The sequence below is a fragment of the Musca autumnalis genome, unplaced genomic scaffold (assembly GCF_047663935.1).
Source record: "Musca autumnalis isolate F117 unplaced genomic scaffold, ASM4766393v1 scaffold_4, whole genome shotgun sequence".
NCBI classification, from domain to species: domain Eukaryota; kingdom Metazoa; phylum Arthropoda; class Insecta; order Diptera; family Muscidae; genus Musca; species Musca autumnalis.
Genome location: NW_027411977.1, coordinates 8,139,445 through 8,152,744, shown reverse-complemented (window position 1 = coordinate 8,152,744; position 13,300 = coordinate 8,139,445). Strand labels below are relative to the sequence as shown.

Genomic DNA, 13,300 nt, shown 5'->3' with positions numbered 1-13,300 from the left:
AGGAAGATTCAAGCCTTTTGTAATAGATGCCCGAAGCAAGTTCTACGATTTTCCTACATATTTTTATCAAGCGTTTCATTATTCGATTCATAGATCGGCATCTATACTTACCTGTATTTATATTGAGGATCAAATACAGCGCAATGATTTTCCATAGTATGTCTGAAAGTAAAAGGGAAGTAGAAATGAAATAAAATAATCTCAAAATATGCTTTAGGTGACCACATTTCCTCCTTTATTATAATTTATATTTCTTTGTCAATTTATTACGCTTTTTACTCTTCCAATCGTATAAACTTACTCTGTGGATTTGTCGTAGAAATCACTAAATGTCAAATTACGTCCACTAATACTCCATTGCCACATTTTGTTAACCCAATCGTAAGTGGCACCAATCCAAATGGGATCCGTATCTAAAATGGAGAAAAATACACAAATAAATCAAAACAATTTACAAATTATAAATAACAAATAACATACTTCCACTTTGGGCATCATTTTTCAACAGGAATTGCCGCACTTTACGATTTGCATATTTTTCCGGTTCAGCTAAACGGGCATTTTTATCCTTACAAATGAAATGGGCTTCCAGCCAGCTGCCCTGCTGTTGGGATAGGGAAAAACATTCGGTGCCGATGCGTTGGAAATTTGGCGGGCACATGGCATACATGCGACGTGTTCGTGGTTTATCCTGTTCACTTTGGGAAGAAGCCATGGCGCCACCCGTTAGATGAGGTGGAGAGATATTTTCAAAATTCACCCCCACCGAGGCGGAGGATTGATGATACTGGCCACATGCTATGTGAAGAACTAAAAATAAAGAAATATATTTATTTTTTTGAGTTGAAAAATACTCTATTTTTTGAAACTTACCTAAAGCTAATATTAATATTATAAAGCGCATTTTGTTGCTGTGCTATCGTGTTCACTACTTTAAATTGAATAAATAAATTTTTGAGTTTTAACAACAATTTCAATTTATTGCAAACTGTTCTCTTGGGTGGATTCCTTCCTTTGTTTCCTTATTCCAATTTGCGGTTTCCTTTTTTGTCTCTCGTTGATGGTTTTGTTGTTGTTGCTTTCTTAATTTAACAATAAAAATTTGATTGATATGTTGTGTCAAAATCAAACGGCCTCTGGTGCATATTCACTTCAAACCCAATTTAATTTCATGGAAACAACTGAAAGGAAAAAGAGTAAAGGAGGGGGAGATGAATAAAATATTAGTTTCTTTTGTTTGGCTTTAAAAATGTATATTTCATTTAAAAAAATTAAATAATTTATGAATCTTAAATGGTTTCATTTAAAGTCTGCCAAAGATTGGACTTCCATAGAACTACCAAGAATTATAGAGAGATTGACTACAAATGCTTGTCGTCGCCCCATAAAAAATTCAATTAAAATCGTATTAGGGAAATTTAAGGCAAGCCACACAAATTTGTTATTCCTAGAAGACGAATTACGAGTTGTGGTTTTGGGGTGCTTATGCTTATTCTGGGAATATATTTCTTTTTTTTAATATTTCAGGGAATGTTTTAAATTTGTTGTTATCTTTAGTAATCAAGCGGTTGTTAACATAATTTGTGAGCAGCAAATTTTATTTTATTAATTTTCTCGTTTAGAGTTAAGCTTAATGATCTGAAATTATTTGCAAGTGAAAAAGGAAAGCCATGGACTCGAACCCACATAGTCACCAAATTACGTTACCTGGTTTCATTGGTGGTAAAGCAAATCTTCGGACGTATCGACTATGTAATGGCTTCTCTGTCCTAGAACTTATCGTTTTTCAAATGCAAATGTGTTTTTATACATTAACGGATATTTGGCCGTTTTGAAATGTATTTTCTTCACAACAACCGCTTTTTGCGATGCCTTTGAAGTTATGAGTTTTGGCTTTGAACGCTAACACGCCGTGACAACATTTTTTTGATATGTTTTCAAGGACGTGGGTTCAAATCCCAGCCGGGCTCAGCCTATTTTTTATTTTTTGAAATTTTGCCTGTTAGGGCGAAGATCATTTTTTTAATGATTTTATTAATTTTCTCGTTTAGAGTTAAGCTTAATGATCTGAAATTATTTGCAAGTGAAAAAGGAAAGCCATGGACTCGAACCCACATAGTCACCAAATTACGTTACCTGGTTTCATTGGTGGTAAAGCAAATCTTCGGACGTATCGACTATGTAATGGCTTCTCTGTCCTAGAACTTATCGTTTTTCAAATGCAAATGTGTTTTTATACATTAACGGATATTTGGCCGTTTTGAAATGTATTTTCTTCACAACAACCGCTTTTTGCGATGCCTTTGAAGTTATGAGTTTTGGCTTTGAACGCTAACACGCCGTGACAACATTTTTTTGATATGTTTTCAAGGACGTGGGTTCAAATCCCAGCCGGGCTCAGCCTATTTTTTATTTTTTGAAATTTTGCCTGTTAGGGCGAAGATCATTTTTTTAATGATTTTATTAATTTTCTCGTTTAGAGTTAAGCTTAATGATCTGAAATTATTTGCAAGTGAAATAAGGAGATTGGCAAGTAGGTCCCTCTGCTAAAGGAAATTCCGCATTAATTCAAATATTACTTGGAAATTTGTTAATGAATAAAACTTTAATACTTTAGAAGTAGCATCATTAAAATAACAAACATAAAATACGAATGATTGATATTTTATTGAGGCTTTTATAGTCTCTTGGAAAGAATTCTATGACTGTGACCTACATCTCATCAAAAAAACCACCTTGTCATTGCGTCGTTAAGAATAAAGATTTCAGAGTTAAGCGAAAATCCGTTTCAGATAATTTTTAGTCGAGTTTGCTATGTCTGTCTGGATATAGAGCACGATAACTCTTGAGTGGATCAGTCCAAAATTTGGCCTTCTTAATATATTGTCCAAACTTTGTTTAAGTTCGAAGATGGACCATATCAGTCCACTACTTCGGGTAGCTCTCCCATAAAAGTTCAAAACTTCACTAAAATGGTGCGCACGGAAACCTTGGAAGGCAGTAACGGATTTGGTCCAAACTTTCCACATCATAGGTCAACTCATTCGTTTACCTCCCACACAAAATTTCGGATAAATGCTCTCGATTCGCTTTGATTTCTTTGCAACAACTTGTATTCGGTGCTCCCACTACGACGGTACAAGTTTTTAAGGGGCAAGTAAATACTTCCTGTGGAAATGGCCCGAAAGCTTAAAAAACCCAGCGGTCACAATATGTAGTGGCTAGTGGGCACGACAACTTTCCAAACTTTGCATATCGTAATATTTCTTCAAATCTTAGATAAAGTTCGAAGATGGTGCTCATCGGTCCTCTCCTTGCGTTACCTCCCCACTAAAGTTCAAAAATATTCGCTAACATGGCACGCGCCGGACGGAGCAAACGATTTGGTCCAAACTTTGGAACTCGTAATGTGTTATTCAAACTTAATTTAACTTCGAAAATTGAGAGTATCGGTCTACTCCTTAGGGTACCTCCCTCACAAAAGTTCAAAATTTTTGTTTAAGGTCTGTTAGACCGAAGGTAATCTTTGCGGTCCCGTTTACAACGATATTATGTTTATCGCGGGCAGGTCTATGCTTCCTGATATAATAAAACAAGTGAACCAAGGCTATAGTGATACCCTACACCACTACCCCTTTGCATAGGCTTTTGACTGGTAAAATTAAAAATATTAAAATTGGGATAGCTTAGCGCCTTTGCTCTGAATGTCTTTATTAATGCAGGTCAATTTTGTTGAAACGCATTTAAGTGCATCGTCGGTACAACCCAAAAAAATGGAAAAGTGGGATGTACGCCAACCATCAACCAACAACCCCCAAAATTTCGTGAGGATCCGATAAAAATTCCGACCTGTAGTGTGATTGCACAAAAAATGGAAAAAGGGATGCATTACCGACTATTGCGTTATCTCTGTTGTTTGAGCACCTACGACAACCTACGTTACCTCGTTACAAAGGTGATATTCAGGGCAATCATGAATATTTCCCTCGGAATTTTTCCGAACGGAAAATAATTTAAACATTCATATGTTTAAACTTACACAACTATTAGAATCACCTAATTGTGGAATATTTTCGCCTAATCGACATAAATATTGCCTTTTTTGGCATAAATACGAAAAGAAAATATTGTGAAATTGGGGAAAGGGAACAAATTCCGCACGGAATTTTTATTCATGATTGCCCTGATTTTCTACTTTCATTAGCAGCTTGCTTTTGATATACCCCTTATAGAAGCGAAGTTATTCGCTTAGAAATAAAATGTCGAATTTTTCTCCAAATAATTTTTTTGCCCATTCCGACCCCTGAATATTATCCGACCAACATCAAAATCAATAGGCTTCTTTCTCTCCGGGACCTTCATCAACACCCAAAATAAAATGTCAACTTTTTCTGCAAATAAATTTTTCGCCCATTCCGACCCCTAAATATTATCCGACCATCACCAAAATCAATAGGCTTCTTTCCCTCTGGGACCTTCATCAACACCCAAAATTTGGTGACGATCGGATTAAAATTGCGACCTTTTCGATATTCTTTAATATTTGATTGTCTAAGAAGTCATAGAAAGATTCTCTGATTTGATTTTCAGGGTCTTCTTCCAAGAACATTTTTTTCAATACATAACAATGAAAACTCAAAATATGCTATTGCTATAAATTTAAAAATAACAACAATTTATAACCCACAAAATATTGACAAATGCCTTAAGCTTATTAAAAATTGCCAAAAATGGAGCTCAATCAAAAACCCCGCATCTTTTTAATGGGTTTTGTTTGACGCTTTGATGCTCAACTAGAAATCATGACATTAGAATCAACAGACAAATAATGATGGTCTGTCTGTTGGTGGTTTGATGTCTTGATGGCTTAGTTTTTTCAAATGAAGGTCAACAAGAAGATCAGAAACAAAACAAAAGAGGCACGCAAAAAGTGTGTGGTAGTCTTAAAGATTCTTTAATACGAGTTATCTTTCTTCCTCCAAAAGCTCATAGTGTTTGATGCATTTTTATTTGTATAAAAGTAGAAAAATGTGTAGGTTAAACACTAGAATAGCACCATGATTAATGAATATTTCTTAACTATTAAATTGTTGTGTTTTTATTTCTAAATTTGTTTTAATATTTTTTCTTGTTTTTTATGTCTTTTAAATGGTTTAAACTTTTGTTTTCATTACGTATTTAATTGTGGTCAATGAACTGCCTATTTTCTGTGTGCTATTTTTTTGTTTGTTTATTACGATTTTGTATACTTTTGTTTATTTTTGTTATTATAGTAAAATAAAAAAATAATAAAAACAAATTAATGAAACGTGAAAACGTGTTTTTATGCTGACGTCATTATTGTTTAGATAATAACCAGTAATTATTAAATACCCGGCAAATTTGTTAAACAATTTAAAATCACACTAGAAGAAACACACACACATAAATGCTCGACTTTGTGATGAAATATTAAATGTTTTGCAGTAAAATAAATTACTAAAGAATATGCCTTTTAATAAATCAATCAGTTGTGTCGATTTGTTGCTTTTTATTGCATAATATGAAACGTGAAAGTAAAATGCACGAGAAATAAATTAAATTAGTTCATAAATTGAGCTAGATATTGTCAATCGATTTTGCAAAGGTTTTTAGAATTTGTATAACGAAAGTTGAAAATGTGAAATACACTTTAATCCTGCACACTTTCCAGATGGAACTTGGGGAGACGCAACTTCCATATGTGACACCTTAATCCGTATAGTGTGGTGTTATCTTGTCGGAGATGTTGTCACAATCCTCATATTTTTCTTCCCCAGGAATAGTGAACTACAGACAGATGGATGCACTTCGTTTAAAAATTCTTTCGATTCGAATATTACTATAGGTGTATTAGGCCGGGGCGATTTGAAAACCTTAATGGGGCCCTTCGCGTTTCTGATTCCTGGGATTGAACTGAGCAAAAAGTCTACTGGACCATATATCTACGATGAAAATCGAGCCTCCCGATTTTGACTTGAAGTTTTTTATTGACGATTTTTAGATATTTTGGCATATAACAGTCACACAATTGAGATCTGCGATCCAACAAAAAGACCAAAATTGTACCCAACACAATTATCAACAACTCTCTAGTACATCGCAAAAGTATTGGAATGCTCCTTCAGGCAGTTTTGGCCTTGAGAAGGTGCAAACTATTCGGAAAATGTCGATAAATGACACTGTGCTACAAAATTTGGCCAGAAAAATATTCAAGCGTTCTGATGCAAACTTTTATAGTGTTTGGATCCATGGACAACGTAAGTGCCTTTAGTTCGTTTGGGTCACTTCGTTTTGGGTTTTTATAACGGTAAAAGTAGTGAAAAACACCCACAAAAAAACTATAACTGAATTTCCCACGATTTTCAAAATAAATATTGAACAAAACAAAAAAACATTATATATTTGAAAATTATGAGAAATTTACTTATAGTTTTTTTGTGGGGGTTTTCAGACTGAAGTCACTATAACTTAGCCATTTGTTATCCGATTTAAAAAAAATAATAACTTGTTCGAAAGATATTATTCGCCCCTTTAAAAGGGAGATGGATCAATAGATATACGTTGTGAAAAAATAAGATATGTCCGTTTAAATTTGAAAATGTAAGAAAGCCAGATTTTCACTACTTTTACCGTTATAAAAAACCAAAACGAAGTAAAGGGATTGTCGTTGTCCATGGATCCCATCACGATATCATTTTGCATCAGAACACTTGAATATTTTTCCTGGTCAACTTTTGTAGCACGGTGTCATTTATCGACATTTTTCGAAAAGTCTGCACCTTCTCAAGGCCAAAACTGCATGAAGGAGCGTTCCATTGCTTTCGCAATGTATTAGAGAGTTCTTAATTACTGTCTTGGCTACAATTTTTGTATTTGTATTGGATCGAAAATCTCAATGGTTTGACTGTTATATGCCAAAATATCATAAAATAAAAAAAAACTTCTAGTCAAAATCGGGAGGCTCGATTTTCATCCAGTAGACTTTTTGCGCAGTTCAATCCCAGGAATCAGAAATGCGAAGGGCCCATTAAGGTATTTTCCCTTCCACACAAATCGCCGGGAAAACGTATTTTGAAAGAAAATTACTATATTATTTCTCGGCTATAGAGGCGGTTGAGCTTCTACTTTGCTGGTGGTCCATGTTAAAGACAAAACCGAGGAAACTATTTGGTGTCTTGGTTTCTAGATCTCATTACTTTCTATAACCCTGTACCAAGGTCTATACCAATAAGACTACTTTGTAATTCTTAAACTACTGTGATTTAATTTGACAGCTAACCTAATAATCAGCTGGGATTATCGGTATAATGAACTACAGACCAATGGACTTCCTACTAAAATTCAAGCGATTCGAATATTGCTATAAATACTTCTATTTTTCAATCTATTTAACTCCTAATCAATTCTATTCGAGTATTACAAAATATTATGCTACATAATTCAAGTTCCCGATTAACTAAAATACAGTCGGACCTCGATTATCTGTGATGGTCGGGACCGGAGGCATTACGGATAATCGATTTTCCCGGATAATGGAAGCAATGCTTTTATGCAGTTTTTGAACATATTTTGAAGTAAAATGGCATAGTATCGTACAATAATATGTAAATCTGCAATTTTTTTAAGTTTGTTACGGCAATCCACCAAAATTTTAAAAGATACTTAATATTATCATCATCAGTTTCATCTGAATTGACTTTGTCCCATGGATTTTATTATACCATAAATACACAAATTGTGTAATACGGGAGAATTTCCAGTTTTTGTTTGTTTAACTTTTGCTTGCTTAATCAAATTAATTGGAAAGTGTTCGTTTAATGCCGGGTCATTACCCGGCATAACGAAAAATAGAGGAAATGGCACAAAGCCCAACATTTCTTTTCTATCACGGATAATGGAGGTTCCCGGATAATCGATTCACGGATAATCGAGGTTCAACTGTATATAAACTTTTGGCTGCCAAATACATTTAACTACTTAAAAAGAAAACACCTTATCAATTCGAATATTTCTATAACGCTACAGACTACTAACATACGATTTCAGATCAACTCGACTATTACAAATAGACGTTGTGGCCTATTAGAAGTAGAAATGGCCTATTAGACAAAACAAAATCTATCAACTTTTTAACATTTACAATGTCTTATTTTGGATAAAATTTTTTAGTTCGCTGCCATTATATACACTTACATACTTTAAAAAGTTCCGGATCAATTCGATAATTATTTATAACCTTTGGGAATTACAAAATAACTTATTTGAAATAACTCCATTTCGATTCTAATGTTACTAAAAATTTATTAAAGAAATATTATTTTATGTTGCAGTCCACCAGATTAATTCCAATATCACAAGAAGCCATTGTGATCAGCAAAAAATACATTCGACTACTATAAAAAATTCCGTTCGATTCGAATATTACTAATGATTTCAAAAAAATTCCAGTATCGATTCCTTAAAGTATTCTGCCGGATTATACTCTCGAAGAAAACTAATTCCATGCTGTGCAAGCAAGTTTAGATTACAATCTTCTTGTGCTGACCAGGGATAAAAAATCAGTACAATAGTACTTGTTTCAGTACTATTTCAATCAGAAAAATGCCTAAGTACCCCAGCGACTCGTTAAGTACATTTTTCTCAGAGATTTTAGTGCCGAAGTCCAGTGTGTCGAAAATCAGATTTGGGGAAATGTTGATTTCTTGTCCGCAGAGAGGTACCTTTTAGATTGCCAAAATTTACTTATCCCGGAAATAAAAAATATGAATATACGAAAAAAAAGAAGTTAAACATAGGGTGGGTGATTTTTTATTGCAGAATTTTGTATGAACCGCACCATGAGTGCATTCTGAATAGTTCCAATCTCGCCATACGACTTCTGGGCCCATAACGAAATGAGGTTTTGCATTGAATATTTCTACATTAAAAATGTTTAGATACTAATATCTGATAAAATTCTACGAACAAAACTTACGCTGGCAACAAGAACGCCACTGAATAAAATTTAAGCCTTAATTCTTATTCAAATTCCATAACGTTTAACATTGTTAAACGTATCGAAATGCAGCGATTGCGTTGGCTAGGCCATATCATAAGAATGAGCGATGATGAACCCGCTAAAAAGACGTATAAATACGGACCGCTTGACGGTGCACGCATAATTGGCAGGCCATGGAATAGATGGCGCAAACAAGTGGATGATGAGATGAAAAGGCGCGGTATTCCAGAGTGCGAAGCAACAAATAGAGAGAAATGGAGATCTTTTCTAAGTTCGGCCTATGGAACAAATGTTCTGTAATGGGCCAGCTAAGTAACTAAATATATGATATCAGAGTTCATGAAACAATCCTAGGATTCATGATTTTAGTACCACTTTATTTATCAACAAATTCAATAAAGTGCAACACGTTTCCAATTTGCAAATCAGATTGTCGGATGCAATTAGAAGAATATGGAGAAGCTGAAATCAATCCATAATTCTCGCAGTGGCACAGGGGTTTCCCTTAACTTTGTGGGATGGATTGATTAATACAACGGGGAGATAGTTCTGTGAGGGAGACCTGTCCATAGAAGCATCCTACAGTAGTACGATTCTGTAACATGAATTACCCACGCTCCCTGTACATGTTATTTTAAAGTTAAACCAGAAAGGAAAGGATCAAAGACGGGCGGGGCCGACTATATAATACCCTGCACCACTGGGAATATGTAAAATATATATGGGACCTAAATCCAAATCAGAACAAATTTCGATATAATTTTTCACATTTTGTAGAAGTTTGTAGACCAAATTCCGTTACATAGTCCAAATTTCATCAGAATTGGACATATATAGCGTGTTTTGTGTATCAAATACCTCAAATCGGTCGAAAAAATATATATGGGAGCTATAACCAAATATGAACCGATTTCGATATGATTTGGCACAGTTATTTCTAGACCAAATCCCGGCAAACATTCCAAATTTTATTGAAATCGGACATATATATCGCGTTTCGTGCTTCAAATATCTAAAATCGGCCGAAAATATACAAATTTGAACCGATTTCTATATAATGTGACACACTTATTTCTAGACTAAATACCGTCGCACATACCAACTGTCATTGAAATCGGACATATATAGCGTGTTTCGTGCGCCAAATATATGGGGCCTATATCCAAATCTGAACCGATTTCTATATAATCTGGCACACTTATTTCTAGACCGAATCCCGGCACACATTCCCAATTGTATTGAATTCGCACATTTATAGCGCGTTTCGTGCATCAAATACCTAAAATCGGCCGAGAATATATATGGGAGCTATATCCAAATCTAAACCGATTTCTATATAATTTGGCACACTTATTTCTACGCTTAGTTCCGTCGCACATTCCAAATTTCATTGAAATCGGACATATATAGCGTGTTTCGTGCACAAAATCCCTTAAATCGGGCGAATATATATATGGGGCTATGTCCAAATCTGAACCGATTTTTACCAACATAAATAGCGTTCGTTCTTTGACCAAAAAACTATCTTCCCCAGTTTTCATGCGAATCGGACAATAAATGCGACCTGTACTTTGTTTACAAAAAGGAACTATGAGTATATCTCGTTTCCTTTTGCATGTTACAAATTAATGCAGAAAGACATAATACCCCTTACCACAAGGTGGTGTAGGGTATAAAAATAGCAACGCACCCGGATGTGCTACCAGCCAAAATGTTTAAGTATATTCCTTCTATAACTAACAATACACACAGTTCAGACATGTAACTCATGTAGATTCCCTGATGAGTAGAAAGTTGGAGATATCAGCTTTGTTCCAGAACTAAAACCTTTTTACAATTTTTGCGACTTTTACAAAAAAGTTGTAAAATGTTCACTTCTCTTTGAACAAAAATGGCGCCGAATGACGCTCTGGCATGACGCCGGCATCTGATTGGCTGGTACGCCTACTTTGACATTTGTTCCAGATTTTTTGATGTTCTTTTCATTTTTGGTAGTTTATGACAAGAAAACTGGGCTGCTTATAAATAGTATGGTGTTTTCGTACGTTGTTTAGAACAAATGACGCAGCTATCGTCATTTATTTTTGTATGGTAAATGACGCAAAATTTGGATGTTTTATCAAATAAATGACGAAACAGTCCTAAAAACTGTTTTTCGTGCTAATGTAAAAAGCACATAAAAAATAGTAACATGGATGCCGGCGTCTGATTGGCTGGTACGCCGACTTTGACATTTGTTCCAGCTTTTTGGACGTTTATTCCATTTTGCGTTCCCGAACTGTTTGAAAAAACTTTTGTGTGAGAACAATTTTTCCCTCTTTCTCTCTTTTACGAGTTATACTATTAAAAAGTACGGGAACAAAGCTATCATAACCCTACCGAAGGCATCAACCAGATGAAAGACTACTTATGCAGCAACATGTAATGCGACATAAGCTGTCTCATAAGTTGTCTTTGATCTGGTAGTATGGTGATGATCCTCATAGTGTGGTGTCGTCTTATCGCTGATATTGTCTCAATCCTCATATTCTTTCTTCACTAGAAAGTATAATAAACTACAGACAAATGGATAAAATCCACTTACTTGAAAAATTCTATCGATTCGAATATTACTATATATAATCCTAATATTTGTCTAGAAGTCAAATTTTTATATGCCCATAGCTCGATACTTGATGCCTCAGCACATCTGTGAGGCTGCATCCATGAAAATTTTTTGGCTCAAAACCCAGAAAACCCAAAACCTTACAAACTTCTCGCTATCCATACAACTGGGCATGATCCTGGACCGTCACATTATTTAGAAAAGGAAAATCGAGAGCGATAGAAAAAAGAACTCATAAAGAATTATTCCAGTAAGAACTCCATTAAAAAAAAATTGGGGATTTATGAAAAATACTACTTTGAATGTAATAAATTGTCGTTCTTGATTTAGTTCTTGTCATCAATTGAAGCTTCACACGTTTCTTCGCAAATTTCCAATAGTCTAATCTTATTACTACCCTTCTGAGAATCAACTATAAATTGACGCCTGCAGGAGGAAGTGTGAAATTCCAAATACACACCCTTTATTAATCAGCAATACAGTTAATCACCCCATTTTGAAAGGCCAACCTACCCAACCTTAAATCAAATCAATAATAAAAAAACACACAACAACTATGTATGGCTGACAATGCCTGTCAGTTTCATTTCAAATTAGAAATACATTTCAAATTACAATAGAATATTGTAAATGTTTGAGATTATTTAATTAGTTAATTATAGTAATTGTGCTTAGATTGCGTGCGTTTGCAGTTTTTTGCTTGGTATTTTGTTTGAATTGTCAAAGAGCTGTCATGGCGCTAAAATATTTGCTTTTTTGTTTCACTAAATTGTTTGTTTCTGCTTTAATTGTAGACTATTTCAAATGCAATGTTAGAAAAGTGTAATCACGAAGAAAAAACATCAACATCTACACCATTCATGATTAACGTTTCTCTTTGATCAGACTCAATGATCAAGTTCAAGTTCGAGGTTTGTCTGTCGCCGTTAGTTTTATTTTATTTGAATTCGTAATATTTATTGTTGTTGGCCATGAGATTTTTTTGTTCAATCACGCTCAAATAGATGCGAGGTGGGGATAAAAAAGTTCAGGCATTTAATTTAGATAAGATTTTCCTACCTATTCGAGAAGCGGAAGAAGTGAGGATTGATAATATAATATTGTAATTATTTTTTAAGCGGTTTCGAGATACCAACAATTTACATTTTTTTTTTTGTAGACAGACAAAATATTCCATTTAAATTCTAAAGGTTTCCATTTTTACATTATTTAATGTAGATCATCCCTCGTATTTCTGTAAAATATTTTTCACCCAATTTGCCCGCATATTTTTTCCCAATGATCCATTCAATATTCCCATCCATACCCCTCTATATGTTTGTTTGGCCACTAACTGACATCTAGCATCATCATCATCATGTCTAGCAATACAGCTGTGTATGTAGAAAAATATGTCTTCTTTGGTCATAAATTCACTGAAAAGTAATGTGATATTGACAGGAACAGCAACAACAAGAACATCAACAATAATTTATTGGCTGCTATTTGCTCGGCAAATGACAAACCTAAAAATTGTATCAGCAGCGGCATAAAAATGCAAACTCAAATGAATTCAGAAAATAGAAATAAACAAATCTTTGACAGATGATTGTTTGAATGACAATTGATGTATTCTCCGGCAAATGATGCTAATTGGAAACAAAGCTATTATGTACGTACAGTTTGGTATGGCAAAC

At 34.4% G+C, this 13,300-nt stretch overlaps 1 protein-coding gene across 5 annotated transcripts in view; it reads right to left on the bottom strand.

Moving 5' to 3' along the window:
- Window positions 1–13,300, bottom strand: part of rgn (regeneration) — a 318,060-nt gene that overhangs the window by 10,383 nt on the left and 294,377 nt on the right. For all 5 annotated transcript variants that reach the window (XM_073982468.1, XM_073982469.1, XM_073982472.1 and 2 more), the window contains 4 exons: window positions 874–1,181; window positions 481–810; window positions 302–413; window positions 112–162 (listed from right to left, as the gene is read on the bottom strand). In XM_073982468.1, coding sequence (XP_073838569.1) covers window positions 112–162; window positions 302–413; window positions 481–810; window positions 874–904 — 524 coding nt within the window. In that variant the 5' untranslated portion in view covers window positions 905–1,181. The remainder of the gene's footprint in view (window positions 1–111; window positions 163–301; window positions 414–480; window positions 811–873; window positions 1,182–13,300) is intronic.